Source organism: Aspergillus affinis, assembly GCF_023601865.1.
Source record: "Aspergillus affinis strain CMG 70 chromosome Unknown NODE_11_length_483380_cov_85_280398, whole genome shotgun sequence".
NCBI lineage: Eukaryota > Fungi > Ascomycota > Eurotiomycetes > Eurotiales > Aspergillaceae > Aspergillus > Aspergillus affinis.
In genome coordinates, this window is record NW_026515792.1 from 8,693 (window position 1) to 32,675 (window position 23,983).

The 23,983-nt window shown below is 50.9% G+C and overlaps 11 protein-coding genes across 11 annotated transcripts; 7 read left to right on the forward strand and 4 right to left on the reverse strand.

Moving 5' to 3' along the window:
- Nucleotides 1–1,512: 1,512 nt before the first annotated feature.
- Nucleotides 1,513–2,354, forward strand: KD926_000930 (EXPERA domain-containing protein; the record flags this gene model as incomplete). The annotated part of the gene is made up of 4 exons (XM_053096472.1): nucleotides 1,513–1,612; nucleotides 1,691–1,885; nucleotides 2,023–2,175; nucleotides 2,275–2,354. The coding sequence occupies 4 exons, from the start codon at nucleotides 1,513–1,515 to the stop codon at nucleotides 2,352–2,354; spliced, it is 528 nt and encodes a 175-aa protein (XP_052959310.1).
- Nucleotides 2,355–3,010: 656 nt separating this feature from the next.
- On the reverse strand, nucleotides 3,011–5,272 carry ddiA (putative DNA damage-inducible v-SNARE binding protein Ddi1; the record flags this gene model as incomplete). The annotated part of the gene is made up of 3 exons (XM_053096473.1): nucleotides 3,011–3,717; nucleotides 3,780–4,402; nucleotides 5,253–5,272. The coding sequence occupies 3 exons, from the start codon at nucleotides 5,270–5,272 to the stop codon at nucleotides 3,011–3,013; spliced, it is 1,350 nt and encodes a 449-aa protein (XP_052959311.1).
- A 1,092-nt stretch (nucleotides 5,273–6,364) lies between these two features.
- On the reverse strand, nucleotides 6,365–8,647 carry KD926_000932 (putative salicylate hydroxylase; the record flags this gene model as incomplete). The annotated part of the gene is made up of 5 exons (XM_053096475.1): nucleotides 6,365–7,305; nucleotides 7,356–8,181; nucleotides 8,231–8,305; nucleotides 8,351–8,476; nucleotides 8,528–8,647. 5 exons carry the CDS (start codon nucleotides 8,645–8,647, stop codon nucleotides 6,365–6,367), a joined length of 2,088 nt encoding a protein of 695 aa, XP_052959312.1.
- Nucleotides 8,648–8,930: 283 nt separating this feature from the next.
- KD926_000933 (CocE/NonD family hydrolase) lies at nucleotides 8,931–10,914 on the forward strand (the record flags this gene model as incomplete). The annotated part of the gene is made up of 5 exons (XM_053096476.1): nucleotides 8,931–9,124; nucleotides 9,181–9,515; nucleotides 9,562–9,824; nucleotides 9,872–10,764; nucleotides 10,824–10,914. The coding sequence occupies 5 exons, from the start codon at nucleotides 8,931–8,933 to the stop codon at nucleotides 10,912–10,914; spliced, it is 1,776 nt and encodes a 591-aa protein (XP_052959313.1).
- A 301-nt stretch (nucleotides 10,915–11,215) lies between these two features.
- KD926_000934 (cupin domain-containing protein) lies at nucleotides 11,216–11,791 on the forward strand (the record flags this gene model as incomplete). The annotated part of the gene is made up of 1 exon (XM_053096477.1): nucleotides 11,216–11,791. The coding sequence occupies one exon, from the start codon at nucleotides 11,216–11,218 to the stop codon at nucleotides 11,789–11,791; it is 576 nt and encodes a 191-aa protein (XP_052959314.1).
- A 1,123-nt stretch (nucleotides 11,792–12,914) lies between these two features.
- KD926_000935 (ALDH-like protein) lies at nucleotides 12,915–14,618 on the forward strand (the record flags this gene model as incomplete). Its single annotated transcript, XM_053096478.1, has 5 exons — nucleotides 12,915–13,316; nucleotides 13,401–13,903; nucleotides 13,978–14,067; nucleotides 14,123–14,238; nucleotides 14,290–14,618. The coding sequence occupies 5 exons, from the start codon at nucleotides 12,915–12,917 to the stop codon at nucleotides 14,616–14,618; spliced, it is 1,440 nt and encodes a 479-aa protein (XP_052959315.1).
- A 523-nt stretch (nucleotides 14,619–15,141) lies between these two features.
- KD926_000936 (TauD/TfdA dioxygenase family protein) lies at nucleotides 15,142–16,676 on the forward strand (the record flags this gene model as incomplete). Its single annotated transcript, XM_053096479.1, has 8 exons — nucleotides 15,142–15,367; nucleotides 15,421–15,697; nucleotides 15,758–16,021; nucleotides 16,082–16,111; nucleotides 16,184–16,275; nucleotides 16,338–16,416; nucleotides 16,485–16,511; nucleotides 16,568–16,676. 8 exons carry the CDS (start codon nucleotides 15,142–15,144, stop codon nucleotides 16,674–16,676), a joined length of 1,104 nt encoding a protein of 367 aa, XP_052959316.1.
- Nucleotides 16,677–17,051: 375 nt separating this feature from the next.
- On the forward strand, nucleotides 17,052–18,443 carry KD926_000937 (putative solid-state culture specific protein; the record flags this gene model as incomplete). Its single annotated transcript, XM_053096480.1, has 1 exon — nucleotides 17,052–18,443. One exon carries the CDS (start codon nucleotides 17,052–17,054, stop codon nucleotides 18,441–18,443), a length of 1,392 nt encoding a protein of 463 aa, XP_052959317.1.
- A 113-nt stretch (nucleotides 18,444–18,556) lies between these two features.
- Nucleotides 18,557–20,764, reverse strand: KD926_000938 (putative FAD monooxygenase; the record flags this gene model as incomplete). Its single annotated transcript, XM_053096481.1, has 5 exons — nucleotides 18,557–19,570; nucleotides 19,636–19,856; nucleotides 19,912–20,389; nucleotides 20,451–20,637; nucleotides 20,712–20,764. The coding sequence occupies 5 exons, from the start codon at nucleotides 20,762–20,764 to the stop codon at nucleotides 18,557–18,559; spliced, it is 1,953 nt and encodes a 650-aa protein (XP_052959318.1).
- A 490-nt stretch (nucleotides 20,765–21,254) lies between these two features.
- KD926_000939 (O-methyltransferase) lies at nucleotides 21,255–22,208 on the forward strand (the record flags this gene model as incomplete). The annotated part of the gene is made up of 3 exons (XM_053096482.1): nucleotides 21,255–21,320; nucleotides 21,375–22,100; nucleotides 22,161–22,208. 3 exons carry the CDS (start codon nucleotides 21,255–21,257, stop codon nucleotides 22,206–22,208), a joined length of 840 nt encoding a protein of 279 aa, XP_052959319.1.
- Nucleotides 22,209–22,344: 136 nt separating this feature from the next.
- On the reverse strand, nucleotides 22,345–23,349 carry KD926_000940 (isoamyl alcohol oxidase; the record flags this gene model as incomplete). The annotated part of the gene is made up of 4 exons (XM_053096483.1): nucleotides 22,345–22,581; nucleotides 22,812–22,836; nucleotides 22,895–23,169; nucleotides 23,320–23,349. The coding sequence occupies 4 exons, from the start codon at nucleotides 23,347–23,349 to the stop codon at nucleotides 22,345–22,347; spliced, it is 567 nt and encodes a 188-aa protein (XP_052959320.1).
- Between the last annotated feature and the right edge of the window lie 634 nt (nucleotides 23,350–23,983).

Below are 23,983 nucleotides of genomic sequence, written 5' to 3' on the forward strand. Positions count from 1 at the left end.
CCCCAAACAAACGCTCCGGGGAAAGGACCATCCAAGGTACCCACCGGGAGCGAGTGGTGTTATCCCAGGACGACCAAAGGGAAGTAGTAGACCAGTCCCATCGATGTACGCTATGTGATAGATTAATGACGGTGGTTCGGTAATGGTCTGGCGCTAGTATGCAATCTTCCCGTGGCTTGTCGCAGTGGATTCCAAAGACAACCGGTCCAAATTATTAGATTGGAGAAAGAAAATGACAAGCCGACAGGAAGTCCCGCGCATCCCGTACTTTTGGACCACAACTGATACATCCATTGTTATGGATATGGTGAGATCAGTGAGTCCCGTACTCTCTCTATCAACCTCGGAAAGATTGACTGAGTGGAGAGCTGACCGGATTGAATACGAAGTAGATAGATAAGAAGATTGAGTACGGAGAAATTTTTGCTTTTGCTCCTTGCGGTAATCTGGATATTCCTGGAGAAGAGGAGTCGATTTATTTCCCAGACCGGGAAAGAGTCTGGCGGTCCACCATACCTAGGGAAGGGGGAGGGGGGAAGTGGAGCAGTCAGCCCCAGGAGGCTGTCATCATTAGTCAATTGGAGGGGAGAAAGGAGGGGGCAAATTTTTCATTCTTGCCCATGATTTTTTCTTGCACCACAAACTTCCAGCAACAAGGTCAAGGGGGGGAAACAGGCAGAGTTGCGGTGAGGGGGACCCAAAATCGGGCAGGATCTCAGACTGAGCGTGTAAGACGGTGTGGATGTGTGTACGGTGTAGTTACCCGGTCGGCAAGAAACGTTCGCTACGAGCAACGCTCATACGGAGTCCTGGGAGCGATGGAGGGTGACGATCCGACGATGCTAATAATCCCAAAGATCCCGGCATGGGCAGATCGAAGGATAGTATGATGCAAGATCGATGAGAACGAGAAGCTTGATAAGCCTTGAAGAGGAAAAAGCAACGAAAGGGATTAGCATTGCTTCTGGCAGCCCTGAGCCTTGGTTCACACTAAGGCTAAACTTACCCGACTCGCGGAGTCCGTCCCAGAGTTCCACCACGCAGCTAAGCTTAAGCTATCTTTAGGGGGAGACAAGGACTGGCCTTGCAGCTCCGAGGGCGAAAGTCTGAAAGGACCAAAAAAAAGCAAACATGCTGTCTCCTCTGTGCCCACTGCCCTCGCTTTCCAGCAACTTGGAACTTGGGTCTGGCGGAGATTTCCGGGATTTTTGTCGGATTCTCGGAAGATGTCAGAATTGTCAGGCGATGGAGGCGGGGAGAGGAAGCTGAATTGTGGCTTCTGGATGTTTGCTGGACCGTCACCTGACCGCGTGATTGCACTGTTTGTTTGTTTGTTGTTTGTCACGTTGCCTGCCGATCTGCTTCCCGCCTCTCTCCACAATCCTTCCTGTCTCTACTGCAGTCAGCCTCTCTGTCTCTCGCTGTCTCTCTCTTCCGCCAGCATTTATTTCATTAATTGGATTGGGCTCAAGTTTGACAAGATCTACCCAAGCCAAGTTACACACCGTCACCATGGGCTCCCCTAAGGCCTCGACCACTCTGTCTCTGTGGAATCGCAAACGCGATCTGCTCTACTTCGTCTTCTTCGTTATCCATATCCCCATCGTCTTTTGTGAGTCGAGTCCTGCTTGAACTGACCAGCTCGCGCAACCCATGCGACATCCTCACTAACCACCAATCTACCCAATAGTGGTCGATACCGTGCACCTGCAGCCGTCCGTCCTGACCTTCAAATTCTCCTACGATGTCCGCGACTTCTACTTCCGCAACTACCAGGACAAGTTCTTCATGGACACCCCGCCCGGCTGGTTCAAGTTCTTCTCGTACATGGAGCTCTACTACCACGGACCCTTGAGCATCTGGGCCGTCTGGGCGCTGTGGAAAGGTACGGAAACCCGTGCATACTCTAGTCATACTTCTCTCGTTTCGGTCTCAGTCAATCGTTGAATGAACGAATGGCATGATAATATGCAACTTCCCTCGGAGTCGCTAGATGCATCACTAACGCGCCGCATGACCTAGATGACCCTATGGTTCCCGTCCACCTCCTCTGTTTCGGAGTCCAGGCCCTGGTCACCACCATCGTCTGCCTCATTGAGATGTGGGCCTGGACTGATCGCACCCTTGGCCAGAAGCAGCAGCTGTCCATGTTGTATGCCCCGTATGCAGCGTTTGGTAGGTTCCCACCCTCTCTGTCCCCATCTCACTCCCCATTCTTTGTTCTTTGTTTCGTGGAAGTGATGCGCTAATATCGACATGTTTCTGTGTCTGTAGGCGGCTTCATCGCATTGGATATGATATCTAGACTGCGGCGTCAGATCCTGGCAAAGTCGAAGCGTGACAAACGCGAGTAATTTACCTCTCTCTCGGCCGCTCGTTGTGGATTATTCTTTGGCCCTGATGGTGTACAGGTTCATGATGTTGGTTGAATTTACGATGTCATGTCACTACTAGGTCTATGTATTAAGAGATACCCATATTTCTCAGATAATTGGCCATTTATTATCTTTCCGTCAGTCGTGTGAGATATTCGTACTTGTAGGATATTGGTAAAATTCACATCTAGATCGACCTTACGCTATGGGTACTTTCTCAGGTACTTTCTCGGAGATAGTCGCACATTACTCCGTACATTCGACGGATCGACGTGAAGACCAGAAAATGGCTAAAAATGGATGGTACCATCAGCGCCACAGGCAGAAATGACATAAAAAAATATACACGCCATGTTAACGCCTCTAATAATGCAGGTGACCAGAAACCAAGGGGGGGGGGGGGTCTAATGAGCTGGCTAATGACTTAGTTCCGTATGTCCTTGGTGGCTGAGGATGCAATTAGCCAACGGCCTCGGCACGGGAAAGTGAAGCATGCCGTGACCAGAAAGCATTTCTTTACTGCGCCTCGTCGATCAAAATGAAGGGGTTGGGACTTTCGTCATACGTCACTAAGAACTCGGATACATACAGTACACCGTTAGGTACAAAGCCGCCCGGGTGGGGAAGGGGGTGAATCAGATCAGGAATCCAATGGCGCCGTCTAGGTCACCGTTGGCGGCATCCAATGCGCGCGCCGCCTCTTCCCGTGTGAATCCTAGCTCGGTGATCTTCGCGATGGAGTCCTGCGGCCAGCGGGATGATTGCCCCGCGGCCGGGCGGATGTTGATGCCGGGATTTGACGAGGCGGCGGCTGAGGATGATGGGCCAGCAGCAGCGCCACTGGAACCTTGACCTCCACCGGCTTGATGCGTGACGGCCCCTGTGCGAGCGCCGACTTCGGCGCCGTCGGGGCCTCTGATCATCGGCTCGTCCTCGAATTCATCCTGTAGATGTTTCGGAATGTCGGCTTCTCCCAGGAAAGGCACCGCCTGATCTTGGATGACCAGAGCGTTCCTCTTGAGATCGATGCACGCCTGGTGGCGCTTCAACATATCCAGACCCAGAAGCAGGTCGATGTGCTTGCCTTCCATGACGGTGAAGGAGCACGGGAGAAACATGCTACCGATTTTGATTTGGGCGGAGTGTACTCGACCGAGGATAGTTGCCGTTCCGACACCCTTGGCAATTCCTCCGTATCGCTGGTCGACCAACCGCATGATGTTGCACGCAGTTGCACACTCGGGAGACATGATTGTTACCTGAGCTCCTGAATCGACGAAGGCGTTCAGCCGATGACCGTTGACTTCCACGGGGATGTACAGCATGTTGACGCGGCCAAACGCTGCAGGAAGCTCGGTTAGCTCGAGGGGTTATTTGGTTTGTTCGAAAAGCAGTTTAACTCACATTCAGGGTGATGTTCCATCGCGTTATGGAGGTTCTCCGTCACGGCATTTTGTCGAATGATCTCCTCGATCGCCTTCTGGTTCTCGGGATTAAAGGGGTCCGCATTCAGCATTGCAATCCGTGCTTCCTTCTCTGCCTCCTGTTGAGCCTCATGCCTTTGTTGTCCGAGCAAGATGTCACGGAAACGCTGTGGATCCTGGGCAGCCTCTGCCAATTCCGGGTTCTGGCGTCGGACAGCGTCGCGCACGCGCGGATCACCAAGGATATGGAGGCGGATGGTCTCCGGGTCGGGGTTCATCGCCTGTCGCCGCTGGAGGTTCTGCTGCGCCGCTACGGAGGAGGGAGCGCTGGGACCCCCGACCGTGCGGGCAGGTGCTTGGGGTGTCCGGAGCGTTACATGGACACCCAGCATGTCTCCTTCGCCTATTCCGACTTGTTCCAGGGTACTTGCATCGTTGTTGAGCAGCTGGTTGTTGTAAACGAGGCGCTGATCGGTTGGGGAGATGGACGTTTCACTCTCGACGATGGCTTTGAGCAACTCGACCGTCATGTCCCCACCAACTTCAAGGGAAATGATGTCGGAGTCGGCCTGATCAGGGCGGATAACGCTCACGGTAATACGCCTAGTCGGTAGAAAGAAGGTGTCAGCTTCGGACAATGCTGACCCATTGCGCCGCTCACTTACATTATGTTTCACGGTAGGTGCGGGGAAGATTCCAGCACAAAAACCAAGGAGTCAAGACGGTGGGAAGGACAGCAGAAAAAAGAATAGGATATGGGTAGATGTTTAGTATACACGGAAGAGGATCGATGGAATATGCAAGAGGGCGAACAATGGGGGGATGCGCAGATTGCTGTTCCCAAGATTTGAACAGCGAGCGAGGAGGGTGGTCGGGAGGAGAGGCGGATTAGAAATAGCCCGGGTAAAGAAGGAGATACGACAGGGGGAGTGAGGAGGAGAGAAAGGGATAACCGAGGAGACAGGAGTCCAGATGGTAGGAGAGAAATGAAGGAGAGCGAAAAGCAGGAGAAAAGACGAAGATGAAGCGTGAAGTTAGTCCGGACCAGAGCCCAGCGTGCGGGCGGAGCCAAAAGGTAAGGTGTGACGTCCGTTTAGGTACCCGCATTCGTCATCACCTTCAGTAGCACCGGATGGATTTGGGGGTTAGCGGGCTGGTTTATATTTAGTCAAATGGCATGTTCCTCTAGGTGCTCTCTTCCGTACAATAGTAGGACTCTCAGCCCATCCTCTCAAAAAGTGGCCATCTTCTAGAAACATCGTCGTTCTGCCGGGGTCTAGATTGCCGGATGACTCAGCCTGTCCTTATCGATAACCCGCGGATCCTCTCTCTCACTCTCTCTCTCTCTTTCTCTTTCGCGTTCTTCCTCTTCCTCTCCATCTCCCCTGTCTCGGACTCTCCCTTTGATACATTTTTTTTCTCTCTCCGAGAATTGACCATCGTAGCGACTCACAGAATTATCTCCCGAATCATTGACGGATTGTTATCGGATCATGTTATCCCTCGGGACCACAAGATGACCCATGACATCACTTGAAGATATAATGCAGCTTGATATAGGACAGGACATGATTAGAGTCGCCGTACTCCGCACTCCGTACTTGGTGACTCGGTCCTTTAATCAACGCATCTTGGCTAACCACAATCATCGCGCTCTGCTTTAGTCTCGGTGATCTCCGGCCCGTTTAGGTAGTCGGCCAAGCTGTCTCCCCAAGCCGGAACGACCAGTTCGTGCGGGCAGATCGTCCAAAAGAGCTAGTTACAGCTCGCTACGGTCGGGGCCAACAGCTATCGGGCCCTAAGCAGCACAAAAGTACATAGTTACATACAGCCGAGCCGATTGTTCTGCGCTTCTGGCTTCCGTCTTCTTGTCTGTTTTTTTAGAGGTACATTTGGAGTTGCTTCTCCTGTCCGCTGTCGCTGATTCTTGGCTTTGATGGGGGTGCAAAGAACACCCCGGGCTATATTAGCGCTATTAAGCGTCTCAGTCATGACCCATGGCCCAATGTCAACAATCTTTCCCCCTCCTCTCCCCCCCTTCGTTATCCGCTTAAAATAGGAATGCTGGGACTGACTCGTCGTGGATGGACACTACCCAGCACTAGTTTCCTCCTCCCTCCACCCACAATGGGGACCCAAGTATGCCGCTAACCCGCAGCCTCAACCCAGCGTATCCCATTGGACTTTCGTGGCCCATCTTCGACCAGGGTCCGGTTCCAGGGCGTCTTTAGTGCTTAGACGAGAGTGGATGGTTGTTTGGAGGCTTGACTCGCATCCAAGCCGGGTCACATGGGGCGTCAGCATTGTCGAGTATGTATAACTGTAGGTATTATCTGTAGGTTGAAGCGGCTGCGGAAGTTACATCCTACTGATCAGGACTGTGGATGACCGAAGAGGCTGATTCTCCATAAATTAAGCCAAGCACCTCGTCACGAGAAAAGATGAGTGCGTGTGAGGTGCGCCGAGTTTCATTTGGGGCTTTGGCCATGGCCACGTCATGGCGCAAACCAGCAGATTTCGTGAAATAATCGCACTCTAAACGCCTCTACAAGAGCCGAATCTAGTCTATTCCAGACGCCTGGCGCAGGACACATCGGGTACTCCCTCACCCTCAACCACTTTCCCAGAAACGATTTCGTCCACGGGGATTTCTCCAAGTCTGTCAATCACATGGTGCAAGGTGGGAAGTAGATCCCAGCTCAACCCGTCAATTTGGAATCCGGCCTTTTTTGTCCGACGCACGCGAGTGATCTTGGATGGCACCCATTTCGACTCCTCTGCATGCGGTACGAAAACTGGATATTCGGCCTCAGACTCGCCTTTACAATCCCGACCAACCTTGGGGAGATAGCGATGCACGAAAATCCCGTCGCTAGGCTCACCTCCGATCGTGCCCGCGTCATTCGAGTCCTCGTCTTCGAGTTCGTCCCAGTGAAAACGTCCCCAAACGACGCCTTCCCAGCCGGCCTCCACGTGATATGACTGGGCGCGTTCACGTGCATGAATAGTTGAAAATAGCTTTGGCATTCCCAGCTCTTCCCTACCGGAGAGAATTGGGTCCGCCAGGTTCTCAAACAAGATGGGCAAATACGTTCCTCGAACAATTTCGCCGTTGGCTTTTTTGTACTGTACTCCCTCGATGTACAACCCTAGGTGACGATATCCGCCTCCAGCCAGCCAGTCCATGCCGTCAAGCTTCGTTTGCGAGAAGGAGGCATAGGCGTAGGTGCTGGGACTGCTGAAACTATATGAGTCATTGGGGAGAAGGTTTTGGAGGAGAGTGCGGCTGGTTTTGAAGCGAATTGATGCCGTCTGGAAAGTAGACTTCAGTGACTGACTGGTCCGGTCACGGCCTTGAAAGTCCTGACGGGGACCGGGCATGGGGCCGAACACGGTAGGTTGGCGCCAGTATTTCTGCGGAGTCTGACTCCAGAGATGTTTGCGCAGAATCTGAGTCGAATAGTCGAACTCATCGTGTCCGTAGATATAGCCTGTGATGGCTTGGGCTGGATTTGATGTCAGTGGGGACAAAGAGACAAAAGGCGACAAAACCTACACTCAGCTGGAGGCAGCGGCCCATGAGAGGAATCTCGTGTCATCTGTTGAACTCGCGTGGCGCGAGTGTGTCGTGCTGTTTCATACAGCTTTAGGCGGCCCGGCACCTCTTGAGGATCAACATCGCCTGGTAGCATTACCGCTAAGGAAATGGCATCCTCGATGGCCATTCCCCCGCCGGACCCTCGATATGGTAGGAAAGGATGCGCGGCGTCACCGATGAGAGCCATCCGGTCCTCCACCCAGGACGGCAGGGTGTCCATGTCTAACAAGGGCCAGACTCTCAAAGTCTGGGGATCTGCCTTGGCAAGCAGCTTCACGACCTTGGGACTGAAGTCCTGGTATACTTCAAGTAGGGAGTCCTTACTGGCCTGCTGGTTCCAGTCGGCGTCCTTGTTGACGGCGGACATTTCCGCCGGATGAATGCAAACGAAGTTAAGCTGCTCATTGTTGACACAGGGATAGATCACCACACGTCTCTCCGGAGAATCGAACATATCGACTGCACCGAAGTCGGAAGAAATCTCTCGGGTTTCGGGATCATCCATCGCCTCCTTGCGCGAGATCAAAAACCGAAATGCATTTCTCCCTGAGCTGAACGGCTTGATATTGTCGGTCCCCCTCACTTTGGACCTCGCCGCCGAATGGACACCGTCGGCTCCAATAACCACGTCACCCTCGAGGGTTTCTCCATTTTCCAGAGTAACGGTGGCATTATGGGGGTCAATATCGGCAACCTTACTTGACGTGGCCAATACGCATCCTACCGCTAGTGCAGCAGCTTTTAGATTCTCGTGAAGATGCGCACGATGGACCAGAAGCCAGGGCTGTTTGGTCAGCGTACATCATGGGATAAATTTCAATTGGGTTACTCACATAGCGCCATAGACCCGCGTATTTCTTGACATTGACGTCCTCAATGGGCTCTCCAGATGGCGCAAAGGTACGTAACTACGCAGGATTAGCATCGAACATGTATCCGTAGAAACTGCATACTTTTTCTGTTTCAACGGCACCAAATTGGGCAGCATCAATACCGAGCCTCTGGAGTACTGAATTGCAATTTGGTGACAGATGGATAGCGGCGCCTATCTCGTTGGCGAATCGAGACCGTTCGAGCAACTAAGTTGTCAGCGTATCGTTCATCATTTGCATTATTTCTCGAGCACTCACTTTAACGTGGTGGCCATTCTTCCTCAGTGCAATAGCAGCTGACAGGCCTCCAATTCCTGCACCCGCGATGAGGATGCGCAGGCCTTTCGAGGACGTACCGTTTGTATCGTTGCTACCCATGATGTAGGAGACTTGAAATGAAGCGTCGGGAACGAGTGACTCCTTCTTGGATCCCACTCTAAGAATAAATACATACGCGTGTGGATAGTCCGCCTTCTTCCGCATCTTGTCTCCTGTCGGATTTAACGGCTTGTGTCGTCACCTCGGCACCGTTTCGGCTCCACGTGGGAGGGGGAAAATCGATTCCATCGCCCACGATCCGCGTGAAGGCATTTATTTATGATTCCATCTGCAATTAGTTCATTTGGGCCACCGCTGTATTAGCCAAGGTTTTTGAGACACCATGCCGAATCCCGTTCGAGATCTCGTCACGCGCGATGACACTTCATTTCCCTACATTTTCGAACAGAATATCACTATTGCCCTGAAAGATCAGTCGGGACTGGTGCGATGCAACGTTTATCGGCCTAAAGATGTAGAGAAGGTACCTGTGCTGGTTACGTACGGACCATATGGCAAGGACATCCCATACAGGGAGTGAGTGTTATGAGTGTCTCGAAATACGCAAGCGTGCTTCTAACATGAATTCATAGTTTCCACCCGAAGTCATTCGAGGAAGTCAATCCCGAACATCACTCTGACCACTCGGCCTGGGAAACTCCAGACCCTGGGTTCTGGACGAAACATGGATATGCCATCGTGCGGGCCGACGAGCGCGGAACCGGTCAGTCTCGCGGCAAGTTGGATACCATGTCCCGCGAGACCAGCGAAGCGTTCTTTGACGTCGTTGAATGGGCGGCGGATCAGCCGTGGTCGACAGGCAAGGTCGGCTTGCTGGGTATCTCTTACTATGCAGGAAGCCAATGGAGAGTTGCGGCGAGGTCTCCTAAGGGACTCGCGTGTATAGTTCCCTGGGAGGGAATGTCGGGTAGGTTTCCTGATGACCTATGGTGAACTTGGCTGACATGAACTAGACTATTACCGAGATCGGTGTCGACATGGAGGCATTCTGAGCAACGCATTCATCAAATTCTGGTGGGACCGGCAGGTAGTTTCGAATCAGTATGGTCGTCCAGGTCGCGCAGCGCGCAACTGGGGTGTCGATACTATCGAGGGAGATCTCCCGGAAGAGGAGTTGGTAGCCAATCGCCAGGACCAGACGATTGACAACGCCAACAATCAGTTCCGCGATGACATTTACTATGCCAGCAAGGAATACACCATGTCAGATATCCAGGTAAGCATGACTACGAGTGGTCGGGGGACTAGAGCTGACAAACACAGGTTCCTCTTCTTTCGGTTGCCAACTGGGGCGGAATTCTTTTGCACCTGCGTGGAAACGTTGAAGGATATAAGCAGGCTGGCAGTGAGCTCAAGTATCTCCGGTTCATCACCGGCCGCCACGACCTGCCATTTTACTACAGCGAGGAGGTGGAGATCCAGCGCAGCTTCCTAGACGCCTTCCTCAAAGGCGATGACCGCGCCGGATGGTCAACCGGAGAGGCACCAAAGGTAGATCTCGTCCTCCGCAAAGGCGATGTGGGATTCAACAACGCCAAGGCCGAGAAGCAGTTCCCTCGCCGCGTGGAGAACGAATGGCCCATTGCTCGCACACAGTACACGCCGTACTATCTCACTCCTGGAAGAGAGCTTGTGACAGAGCAGCCGGTGACAGGGCCGAGCAAAATCACATACCGCGCTCTGGGCAGTCTTGATGATCCCCAAGTGGTTCAGTTCACGACTGCGCCGTTTGAGCAGGAGACTGAAATCACCGGCCACATTGTCGCCCACCTAAACATGTCTATGAGCCCTGACCCCGGCGCCCCAACGCCCAGAGATATTGACCTTTTCTTGACCCTGCGTTACATCTCCCCCGAGGGTAAGGAGGTCTTCTACACCGGCACAGCCGGCGATCCAGTGCCTCTCTGCAAGGGCTGGCAGCGCGTCAGTCTACGCAAGGTAAACACCGAGCATCGACGCCATCGAGACTGGCTACCCCACCGCGACTACTACTCGACGGACGTACTGCCCGTCATCCCGGGTGAAGTGTACCCCGTCGATGTGGAAGTGTGGCCGACAAACGTGGTTGTTGAAAAGGGTGGCAAGATCATCTTCGAGGTCTCGTCTGGCGACACGCAGGGTAGTGGAATTTTCTTGCATAACTCTCCTGCTGATCGGTATGCACTCATTCCTTCGTCTAAGCAACGTAATGCAAAAACTAACCCGAACTGTATAGATCGCCTGAGAAACTGCAGGGACAGAACCATATCAATTTCGGACACGGAGATAACTATGTTACTTTGCCGATTGTTCCGCCTCGGGCGTAGAATGGGGGTTTACAATAGAATAGACCATGGTAGCGCATGTCGATCAATTGGGTTTTTTTTTTTTTTTTTTTTTTTTTTCAGAGTCCGACCCGAGTAGTCCACGCATACAGTGTACCTGCCCATGTAGCCCACATCTCCCCTCCCCCGACCAGCACCCGATGTGGTCCCGAAATCGAACCCGCGGGGAGTTACGATGTACTATATACCTCCCGTCCCATTTGATTTCTACCTCTCCATACCATCTACTCAATTAAATCAAATACCTCTACATTCCAATCCTCAATCAAACTAAACCACCAAAATGTCCACCACCGAGAAAAACCTCCGCCCGCTATCCCGCTACATAACCACCCACAACCCCTCCACGGGCACCGCGATCTTCTCAAACACCCTCTCCGAAGAAATGCCCGTAGCCCCGATCCCCAACTCCGCACACTTCAGCCTCGCCTACACAACCTCGCACTACCCATCGCAGATCCCAACCTCGGAATCCGACGTCTCCGAATATTCCTCCTACCTCACCCAGCCCCCAGGACTAGTCATCTCAAGAGGCTCAGTGTGTCGCATCGTCGACATGCCCCCGGACGCCTTGAGTCCGATGCATCGCACCCAGAGCCTCGATTATGGAGTTGTCTTGGAAGGCGAGGTCGAGCTTGTGCTGGATTCTGGGGAGACGAGGGTGTTGAAGCGGGGTGATGTTGCTGTGCAGAGGGGTACGAATCATGCGTGGAGGAATCGGAGTGTTGATGAGAATGGGAAGGGCGTTTGGGCGAGGATGTTGTATGTGCTGTTGCCGGCTGAAGAGGTCTTGCTTGATGGGGGGAGGAAGTTGGGGGAGGATTTGGGGGGTATGGAGGGTGTTAGGGAGAGTACTTGATTTTGTTTGATTTGATGGATTGTGTTGCGATGGATGTGTCTAGTGGACTGGGGGGTTAGGGTGAATGTAACTAACTAGAGATAGAGGTTGATAGATAACTGAACATTTGCGTTCAATTGTGGAATGAGATATCGCGACATAGGTGTATAAGGTGAAAATAACGTTTCATACACTTATTCTTTGCATGTGACGAAAAAAGGAAATATAAAGCGAGAGAAGAAGAAAAAAAGCAGGTATATCATATTCATACCTAACATGTACCCTATGCCAATAAAACTAACGCAATATACTGAATAGAAAGAAATCACCACTCCCCTCCAACCTCATAATGGAACACTTTATCATTGATTTTTCCTCCTGTAAACCGCCATAGTCGCGCAACAGACTGATAGTAAATCACTAGTCAGCTTCTCCTGTCTCGTCTTCGGACAAACTTTGGTGCAAATGTAACAAACTTACAGCATTCAACCACACCCCATGCAACATCGACTGAATAAACACAAACTCTGCCGGATTGCTTCCCGCCGGTCTCTCGCTGCGATCTTGTTGTCTGTTTACGGGCCTGTAAGGCGGAACTCGGCGGTGGTTGGTGGGCCAGTTCGGGAGGTTCGTTTGAGTAGTGGCGGGTGGGTTCGGAGCTGGGGTTTCGGAGCCACTGTGGTGGAGGGCGTAGTCGGATAAGATTGAGGATGGAGGTGTTGTTGAAGTTGAGGTTGAGGTGGTGGTGGTGGTAGACATTTTTGTGTTGTTGATGGTAGTAGTTAGGGCTTGGTATGTTCAGCGCGGGAGGATAGGAGATGTAAGACAGACAAGTATTGAGCTCAGATGAGGGGAGGGAATCGATGGAAGCCTCGGGGAGAACCACAACTACTACCTAGGCCATACTCCGGGGTATTGATCGGACCCCATGTCTCCATGTAAGCTCCTGACTCCAATCGGGACCACTTGTTCCTGTCTCCTCCACATCCCGACGGCTCTCGCATGATGCCAATGCTATCTCCGCACGCCGGCCATGTCCACATACTCATTCCAAGCTGGATCACGACCGTCAACTCCTTTTAATACTATCTAGCAAGCTGTCAGTTCGACGTAATCATATCCCGACCTTCACAAATCTACAAAAATGGTAACAACACATCCCTTCCCGCGGCTCCTGGCCGCCTCCATCGACGGCCGCTGTCACAACACACGTTACAGGCAATCGCAATTCCAGCGCCTACAATCAGCTCTCGTGCAGCATGTAGAGGAGCTCAAGAAATCTATTCAGTCGGACTCTGGACATACCGCCGAGGAAGTGTCTGCGGAGATATGTCTTGCGCTGCAGGAACTCCGCACTCATTACCTTTCTCTCGATCTATATCGGGACTTGGAGGTTGAGTATCGCATTGCGAATGGGAAAGACAATTTGGAAGGGAAGCATGGCGTAGGAATTGTCTACATTGTGCCGAGCACGCATACGTTGTTCTTCTCGGTTATTTCGGCGCTGAGCGCTGCTGTGGCCGCGGGCAATTGTGTTATTGTGGAGGTAGGTGCATATAGTGCAGCTCTGTTGTCGCATCAACGGGACAATAATGTGTGATGAGCTGTGGAATACTGACCCCATGTGCAGTTGACACAAACCACCATGACTCTACCGACGCTCCTACGCAATATCCTGAGCACTGCTCTGGATGCAGATACATTTGCCATCAGCGAAGAGCGACCAGACGCCTCTTTCCTGAATCTCTCGCAGGTGTTGCCTATCCTACAAACTGAACTCTCGAATACATCGCAGTGTTTGTACTCCAACCCAACAGCAAAGACCATCGCTGTGGTCGATCGCACGGCGAATATCTCCTACGCTGCGGAGCAGCTCGTCGCCGCGCGGTTCGCTTTCGGTGGCCGCTCGCCGTACTCACCGGACCTGGTGCTAGTGAATGAGTTCGCAATGAAAGACTTCGTCGAGGCAGTAATCCAGCAGTCGGGACGGTATTTGGCGCCGGAGAAGGCAGCCAAGAATCCTAGAATGACAGGGCCGAGCGGAACGTCGGTCTTGGACCAGGCATTTAAGGATAAGGGGACTCGAGTAGTTGTTTCGGGGAGTGGATGGGGTGTTGTGGAGGTTCAAGATCGGTAGGAGCTTTCTTCCCTCTGTAAATTGAGAGAAGATTCGGAATGTCAACGCTAACTTTGATCACGTTCCGTAGGAAAAGTGCTCTCTTGCAGAAGGTGAACGAAAAAGTGCTACTTGTCCATTCTGTGACGAGTTTGGACGACGCAATTGATTTCGGGAACTCGTGAGTCTTTCGTATTGCATCTTTATGTTATAGCGGTGTCCTAATCAGTTGATAGCATGGCCCCGTTGGCAGCAACATACGCTTTCGCTGCCCCATCCTCGGCAAAATATCTTACCCAGTTCATTGACGCCCACATTTCCTGGATTAACCATGTCCCTACAGATATGCTGAGTTAGCCCTCCCCCCTTTATCAGACTTTCTCACCACTAATGATGAGAACAGTTGGCCCACAAATACCCACCAACACACCCTTCGCCTCTCAAAAGCGATACTCGACAAGCCTACTACAGACACCGCGTCCACAAATACTACACGAGACAAATAATACGTCTCTTGTGCGTGCCGCGTTGAGTAGCTCCAATTTGCAAAGCGCGACGGTTTGGAATGCGGCGTTGGCGCCATTGCCTGGGACCGGGCAGAAGCCGGGCCGGAAAATAGGGTTCTTCGAACAGGGCATTATCACCGGTGGTGTGATCACGTTGTTTTCGGTTGTGGTGAGCTTGTCGACATTGGGATATTATGCGTTTGGGGTTGTTAGAAGAATTCGTTGAGCTTGGTTCCATTTTTCGGGGAGTCTGTATGCATTAGGTTGTGTTGAAGATAATTAAATGATAGCCAGAGGATATAGGGATTGCATTGGCATTCTCTTAGTTAGTAGTTCATTTCAAGCTATGCAATAATCTCGATTCTTGTGCAAGATAAATGCTTAAAGCCTTCAAACAATGGCAACCAAGTGGTCGGGAACAAGGGTTCAATATGTTTGGTCCCCAATACTTCGAAACAAAGACTACGACCCGAGAAATGATAAATCATTTATTTTTCGAAAAAGCGATGGACCTTCTCCGAAAAGAAGAGAGGGGGAAAATTTAAGAGGCTTGTTCTATACTTAGATCTGCTCAAAGATGCTTCCGTTTTCGGTAACTGACGTCAACACCGGCACGGCATGGAACATTGCATTGAACAGCGAGGACCTTGATAAGATGAGCAAATCTAATGAATAAAGTCCTTTATTCATAAGCAACCTTCAAGCCCTCCTCACCTGCACACCCGTACACCCTCTGTTACAAACCAACAATGGCGCCCCCTTCTGCCGATGCCTACCTCATCCCGCAGAATGGCGGAATTTCTAGCAAATCCATTTCTGCAAGCAGACTTCCAGGACCTCTGAAGTACTCCGGGAGTCTTGATGAATACGAGTCGTTTGATTTGACTTCCGCCATTGGCCGGGAGTTCTCCTCGGGGCTGCAGCTGAGCGAGATCTTGCACGACGATGCTAAGATCAGTGACCTGGGTGTTACGGGTCAGTATTTCCATGGACAAGAAGAAAGAAAAAAGCCATTGACATTGAAGTAGTTTCCCAGCGCGGAGTAGTGTTCTTGCGCAATCAGGATCTGAACATCGTGGACCAAAAGACGCTGGCTATCAAGATCGGACAACTGACGGGTAGACCCGAAGCATCTTATCTTCACAAGCACCCTCTTTCAAACGGCAAACGGGGCCTGGCGGTGGATAAGAATGGTAAAACAGATGATGAAGTGACCATCATGTCATCCGAGCAGAATAAGAAGATGTACAAGGGTCGCTGTGGTCCCACCACGAAGAGATTAGCCAGTGAGGGATGGCACTCTGAGTAAGTTCATCGTTGCTCCAATATCTATTTCGATCTTGCCTAAGCTGACTGTCATTCCAGTATCACCTTCGAGCCGGTTCCATCTGACTACGCCATCTTGAAAATTGTCACACCGCCCGAGGATGCAGGAGGAGACACACTCTGGGCGTCTGGATATGAGGCCTACGACCGACTTTCGCCGGCCTGGAAGAAATTCGCCGAAGGCTTGACAGCCACTCACTATCAGCCTGCATTCAATGATGCAGTCAGAGATCAGAACATGGAGCTTATCACGGAGAATCGTGGCAACCCGGAGAATAGTGGTGTTGAATTCAAAGTTTCCCAGTCAGTATATCCGCTTTTCAATACTTTCCCCGAATGTTTCACTAACAAGAATTACTAAAGCCCTGTTGTGCGAACCAACCCGGTTACTGGGTAAGAAGACCTACATCTTTTCCTTTATTGTGCCATGACAGGATGCAATAAGTTTATGTTAATACTCTGCAGGTGGAAGAGTCTTTTCGCTGCCGGATTCCAGATCCGTGCGGGCTGGATTGACGACGTAACAGAATATGAAAGCGAGATGTTGAAATCATACTGTCGGTTCTCCGTATAGAGCTTATTCAAATGAAGCTCGACTAACTATTGTTTTATGATTTAGTTTTGAAATTGATTTCCGAGAACCATGATCTCCAGGTGCGATTCCGCTGGAGCGCGAATGATATCGCCATATGGGACAAGTACGTACCAACCCCATTCCTCACCTGTATCAAAAACATGGGAGGAGAGAATATCTAACGTATAACAGCCGCTCGGTGTTCCATACTGCAACATAGTAAGTGGAGAACAGAACGAACAGCTTTGACAGATATCCTTCTAACAATGTGATAGTGACTACAACGGTGCTCGAGTTGGAAACCGGGTCGTCTCGCTTGGGGAGAGGCCATTCTATGACCCGAACTCAATCTCTCGTAGAGAGGCACTCGGTTTGGGGGTGTAGTAGATGGATTGGAAATGTTTTTAATCTAATCAAGTTTTTTTTGCAAATTCGAACCTTCAAAATATGGCCATTTTAGCTTAGCTGTTCGAGTCCGGTTCGATGTCTGAACTACATTCGATTCAGGTAATAATGAAATTATTGAAATTTCTGAATCCATTCAACGAATCCGTCAGATGTCTCAGATATGAACTACTTTGAACCGTCGGAAACAGCGGAACCGTCCTCCCAGAATGATCGCGTCAAGACCGCCGAAAACGGAAATTGAAAACGTCCAGGTATGAGGGTTTCTAGAAGAGTTAATTCCAGTGTTTTGATTATTTTCTGGGGCACCTTCATTGCACAACATCTTTTACACAAGGCTATCTTGGTCAAGAAATGAATTCCCCATCTTCGATCACTCTCGATTATACTCTCCACGATCTTTACACCTCTGACTCCAACGATGACCCCAACACAGTCTTAATATATTACCCTCTTCAGTTCGGACACAATAATGAAGGTACACAAGCAAAGTTTGCCTATGGGTACAGAGTAGAAGATGGGGATGAGGGCGCGACGTCATGCCTAGCGATGGCAGCCAATATGGTGCCGCAACGATACGGATTTTCGGCGGGCAAGATGCCTCTTGTTATCCTGAACTTTATTTCACAGGGGCAACAACCTGGCAGCGAAGATATCAAGCGCTCTGCAGAAGTCGATCCCATGCCCTCCCATCTTCTTGACATCTACCGAACGTTCGCCCAGTTACGGACCGACCAACGACCATCCGTAAGTTTTGCGAAAAGTCCGGACAGCATCGAGTTGGGCTTGGACGAGAAGATTGCGGTTCTTCTGCCCACGGATTGTCTATCACATTTACCTCACCTTACCTGTCCGGAGACGCACTATGAGGTCTTGTCAAAGCGCGGTCTGGCTGTATCCGGCTTACCAACACCGCCGTCCCAGGTGATTGACACCTTGCTTGTGGACTATAAGGATCCCGGCGCTCTTGCCAAAGAGATTACTCGGATGACCGATTCAATTGCACAGAATAAAGTCCCGTTCATGGTCAAACTACCCCAGTCGATTTCAGGAATGGGTACCTTCGCAATAACTTCGGAAACCGATCGAGCGCATGTGAAGGCCATTCTCACAAGGCAGTTAGGAATCATGCTACAGCAGCTCAACCAAACCAACCAAAACCTCTATCCCTGTTCAATTGTCTTGCAAGATTTCATCGACGGACCCGTGGTGGCGTTGTCTTTCTTCGTCACGAAGACTGGAAAACTTATATATATTTCTTGTTGCGAGCAATTATTCGACGAACACTCGCACTGGATCGGCGGATCGATCTCCTATCGACAGCAAGCAGTATATAAAAAGACGTTTTCAAAGATCACGGAGAAGGTTGCTGCGTTTTTACATCGCAAGGGGTATCACGGCCCTGCTGGGATCGATATTGTCACGAATCAAGCTACTGGAGAGCAGACGATCATTGATCTCAATGTTCGGGTTACTGGTACTTTTCATTTAGGGCCTCTTACGGGCCATTTTACCAGTCGGGGGTTGTTCGACGCTGCTATGACTACTGGGGATTTCTGTTGTTCTCGGGACTCGTTTGAAGGAGCTTTTGCGGAAGAGATTCGAGAAGGCAGTTTGATTGTCAGTGGCTGGGTCCATGACGAGTCGGGATTAAAGAGTCATGCTGCGATTACTATAGGGGCCAGGGATGCTGATCATTTGAAAGAGTATCTTCAGCGGATCAGGATTTTTGGTTTACCAAATTAAGTTATATGCGAATAGAGAATTAGTATTCTAATGGTAATCTACTTGATGCTGCAAATTTGAGAGAAATTGGGTCGCCCATATAGCATTTATTTATTACTATTATTCTACTTGTGTTATGAAGTCGCATTAGGTCCCTGCCTCGCCCCTAGCATAACCGACTGCAAAAACTTTTCTAACCCCTTCACATCATCTATATCCGAGAGAAATCCCAGGTGCTGATCGGGTCTCAATAATGCCATACACCCTGTTGACCCGATCCCGAAAGATGAAAACAGCTTTCCTCCGCCAGCATGGTGGTAGGCTTCGCCGTCCGCCCATACCCTACCATAGTCCACACCATCTTTTGTCCATGGACGGAAGATCTCCGGTAGATCGTTTAACTCGATGCTGAGCCTATTGGCACAGTGAATGAGAGAGACTCCTATGGTCGGAAACCCTCGTTTCGCCACGCAGGCCGGATCATTCAGCTTCTGATATGTGGAGTCAGGTTCATCGAGGGCCGCTGCGAGCTCTTCGACCCGATGCTTCTGGTCCGCGCTTGCAATGTCACCTCCGAAAACAATTAGATTCCATTGTCCCGTGCTGGGAAGAATCTGCTGTAAATGGCATGCTTGCGAGTCGCTTTGGTTAAGGATCAGCACGCTGGGAATGCGCGCGCCGACTCGGAGATTCATGGCCACGGAGGGTCTGCTGGTACAGGACGCCACGTCTTTGGGCAGGAGGTTATCCGAGACAGTAGATGTGACCAGAGAGTTAGGCAGATAGGTCACAGCTAAGCCTGACATGGAAGAGTTCTCCTCCTCAAGCGCTCGTTTGTGGTCCTCGTCGAACTGGCCGTGCTGCGTCTCTGGATCGACATTCCTCTGGCTGCACATTCCTCGGCAGATTCTCTGGTCCAATGCGATGAGTCGTTCGGCGACAGGAAGCCGTTCTAGTTGGTATGTCTCAAGGACGCGTGGATGCAGCACCCCCTTGATGACAGACGCTAGTTTCCAGCCAAGATTGAACGTATCTTGCATGCTGACGTTCATTCCTTGCCCTGCCTTTGGGGAATGCGTATGGATCGCGTCTCCGGCAAGGAATATGCGGTTGTGGAGACCGATTTTCCGGCAGAGGCGTTGACCGACCTGGATGATGTTAGATCTAGTGCTCCTGTGCTAATGGATAGGACAAAAGATGGGGGTAGACTGACAGTATATATCGTGGACCAGTCGATATTACTTGTGCTCATGCTATAGGGCTTCATGATAGTTGCGACCCGCTCCATGAGAATATCGGGGTTGGATTCTGCTCGATACCGTTCGGCAGATTTGGGTGGAAGCTCGACGTAGACGCGTACAAGTTTTCTCTCTCGTGGAATCATCATTAGCGTTCCGTGCTTCGATTTTATGATGAATCGTTTTCGGATATCGGCTAGATGGGCCATGTCAGCGCCACCCATGAACTCGTATCATCCAGCTTGACTTACGAAAGTCCGTCAGGGGAATAATATCGAGTACACCCCAAGAGTCTCCGTATGTTTCGCCTTCAAGCCTCAGTCCGAGCTGCTTCCTGAGCCAGCTATGGGCTCCATCACAGCCCAGGATATACTTGGCTTCAACCATCGTCCCCATGCCTGCGTATCCAGAGTCGTCGGAAAGAGGCTCGCTGGCCTCGCTATTTGGTGTACGCACTCCATTAGACCGAGGCTTTGGATCGGATGGTACGTTCTCCAGATTGACGCGGATGGGAAAAGCATCGTGGTCGTCGATCAAATCATAATTGCACTCGAACGAAGTCGGGGTTGTTTCCCGCTTCACTTCAATATGTTTTCGAGCTCGCACATATTCCATGAGGTATTCCTCTATTTGGCCTTGGCTAAGCGTTGATTCGTGGAATCGAGACCATCCAGGCTTGGAGTTCGCTGTGACGCTCTGCCTTTGCAGCTTGCCGTCGATTGTGCCGCCCTGAATATCACAGAGATCGGATTAGTAGATGCATGGAGACAATCCTAGCGGTCGTACTCACCCATAAGGCAATTTCCACGGTGTGGTTTGCCTGTGCCCACACTTTATCGGCCAAACCAAAACTGTCCAAGATCTCCAGCGTTCGACTTTCTAGTCCATCCGCGCGACCGCATCGCGTTTGATGCGATTTTTGGTCAACGATTATTGTATTCACTCCCATCTGGGCCATCCAGGCCGCGGCCATCAGTCTTTTGTCGACGGTTAGTCCATGGCGTCATAGATTTTGCGGCAAAGAAGAAATGGGATATATAGAGCAACATACCCAGCCGGACCGGCACCGACGATCAGGACGTCGGTTTGGACGGTATCACCCATGGTGTGATGATGAATAGAGTGTTGGATTGAATTAAATTTGTAGGCACATTCTATCAGAAGTAACCAGAATGCAATAAAGTACATATTAGTACTGACGTGTTAGCTTCGCGGATAAAAGTTCCACGACCAGCCGGCTCGGCCGCCGGTAGAGTTGACGTTTTCATGGTGTAAATCAGTGGAGACTGCCATATTTCCGCATTCTAAGGATCATTGAGACGCACTGGTCGTGAGTGAAATATGTTGGGGAATTCTAGTCGTTGATGGAATGGAACTGCGTTACATCGGGAGCCCTAAGTTGATGCTCTCGGCTTCCGGATGCGGAAGTGTTTCTATGCTTGACTCCCCACCGCAAAGGTAATTGTTGTTGATTATTTATTAAGGAGGCGAATTTAATCATCTGTATCCCCTTTGCTTCAGAGACTAGCATTTACCTCTTGATAATTGACTATATTTGTTTACTCAACATCCTTCCACCAGACCCTCGATCACAATGGCCACCGTAGCGACAAGCACACCAACCTCGCAAGGCTTCTACAAGCCCGAGGAAAATGTCTTCGTAAGAAGCTCACAGACCCTCAATAATATAGTCCACTAACACAGTGAAATCCAGTGCAACGACGGCCGCGAAGACCAACTCCTCCAGTTCATAACCTCGCACCCCCAACTCTCCGCGATCCGCAACTCCCCCGAGGCCGTCCTCGCCGCCATTGACGAGTTCGCCCGCACCAAAGACTTCCTCATGAACGTGGGGCCTCACAAGGGCACCATCATCACCGACATCATCGCTACCGAGCGGCCCAGCTCCATCCTCGAAATCGGCGGCTACGTCGGCTACTCGGCCATCATGTTCGGCAACGCTATGCGCAACACGGGCGTCCCAAACCCCCGTTACACCAGTCTTGAAATGAATCCGAAGTTTGCGATTGTCTCGCGAGCCCTCGTCGAGGTTGCAGGACTCAGTGATGTCGTTGATATCCAGGAGGGGCCGTCTCGGGCGTCCTTGCAGCGTCTAGCGGCCCAGGCTGCGAACTCCGGCCCGGGCTCGGCGAAATGGGACATGTTGTTCCTTGACCATTCCAAGATCTCGTATCTGAACGATTTGAAGTTGGCAGAGGAGCTGGGTATCGTGGCCCCTGGGTCGATTGTCATTGCGGATGATATGAAGAGGCCCGGAAACCCGATGTATTCGGATTATGTGCGGGCAGATCCGGCGACGAAGATGAAGGCGTATGAGCCGTTCGTGGGATGTTTGTCCGACGGGAATATCTCGTTGGGGAATCCGCTTTTGGTATACCAGACAATGCTGTTGGAAGGGTTGGAGCCAACAGGGCATATGGTGAGTACTTAACTCCCGCATTCCCGAGTTATTGAGCAGGCTTGCTAATGTAGTGCTTAGGATGCCGTCGAGATCTCGCGGTGTGTGGACTTGGTGGACAAGAACTAAGAAATTTGAGAAGAAAGGCCAAAGAAGGAATATTCTTATTGATTATCCAGTTATCTTACACTTTAGCACCACTTTTGAATCGAGGAATTATTGAAACCTGAACATTTCTCTTTCTATCCCTTCTGTGCTCATTGACTTAAGCAATCTGAGCAATCAACTCCTCTCTCACCCCCCAACCAACGGTGAATGCAGCCCCAGGACCACCCACCAGCCCAACTCCTAGTAGCCCACCCAGAACCTTCCACCAATTCACAGGCTCTCCGAGAGTCTGTAGTTCTTGAAAGCGCATGCCAAGCCATATCAATCCGCTTCCTGATCCGAATATTTCGTCGTATTGCAGGAACAGTGCGATACCTTGGTTGAAGGACGTGACCTGATCAGTTTGTAATATGTTCTTCGGAAATAATATACCGAGAATAGAGGATCCAGCAGGAGCCATGAATCGGGAGTAAAGGAAAGTTAGCCCGGAGAGCATAGCAAGCGGGCTATAATGTGTGCTATAGAAATACGTCGCCCATTCTATTGCGCCTGCTTGCATGTTGTCTGGGATGGCGTGTATGTATCGTGGATTTTGATCCCTTTACGGAGATATTTAATTCACACCTGCAGTGCTCCGTAGCCTTCCGACCTATAATATCAAGTCAGAGCATATCGCAAAAGAAGGGCACTTACGAGAACCAACTCACTTCACCAAGAGGTCATGACCCGTGTTCCTCACCGCAAAGCGAATATTATTCTCCCTTGCAAACTTCATCCCCTCTACTAGCTCGTCCACTTCCGTCGCATTGATCGTATACACAGGTGCCGGACCAAAGGTACAAGTCCCTGGCTTCTCCCCAGCGCTCAATTCAACCGGAAGACACGGATCATCTGTTGGATAAACATACCCGATCGGCTGGAGAGACTGGAATGTAGAATTGGACCATTGCGCCTGGACATACGCGCATTCTTCCTCGTTGTACTAAGCTCCGGGGTAGCATGATATCGCTGGCGGAGTATTACGTATCAGCTTGCCCGATACCGAATCATTCAAGACATTGCATGTGTTTAGGGATGGCCAGCACGAGTCTCCAGGGGTTTTTGGGACCTAAATTAGTGGATAAGGAGTAACTGTAAAAGGGGCCAGGACTAGCTTAAGCATTTGCAGGATCCGGGGAAGGACGCCAAACTCAGCCCAATTAAGGTGAGCAGGTGGAGGACCTTGATCATTGCGCTGGGTCAGCCATTTGCATACACCGTCAATGGAATCATGAGACAGCTAGAAGACATGCAGTTTCAGGAGAATGAGACGTGTTTATTGAGTTTCTCGAGCGCAAGACCTAGCTGGTAATTGCTTTGCTTGTAGGCCATGCAGGTTTGATTACCAACCTGATGCTAAATGCATAGTATATTGAGTTTTCAATCGTCTCCCTTGGCATCTTGCTAAGGAAGGGTCGAAACTCGAAAAGCGACTTCCCCCGGTGCTTCCGGATCGTTAACCGAAGGGGCGAAAGGGCGAATGCAGCATTAGCGTTATGCACTGAGAAGGAGACCAGCTGGCCAGGGCGCAATTGCAGTCGGCTTACTACTCCCCCAGGTCGTTTTCAAAATCCTTTGTCGGGCGGCTTCCCTAGCGAGTGGTGAGAACGCTTGGCAGGGTACCATTCCCGTTGACTTTCGATATCACTGCCTAGTGTCGGGGTCTAGTTGCTGGGGGAGATCCGGGGCCCACATGGTTGGGCCAATTACCTCGTGAGCGTCTTGTTTCCAGTCATTGACGGGACAATGGAGTGTCT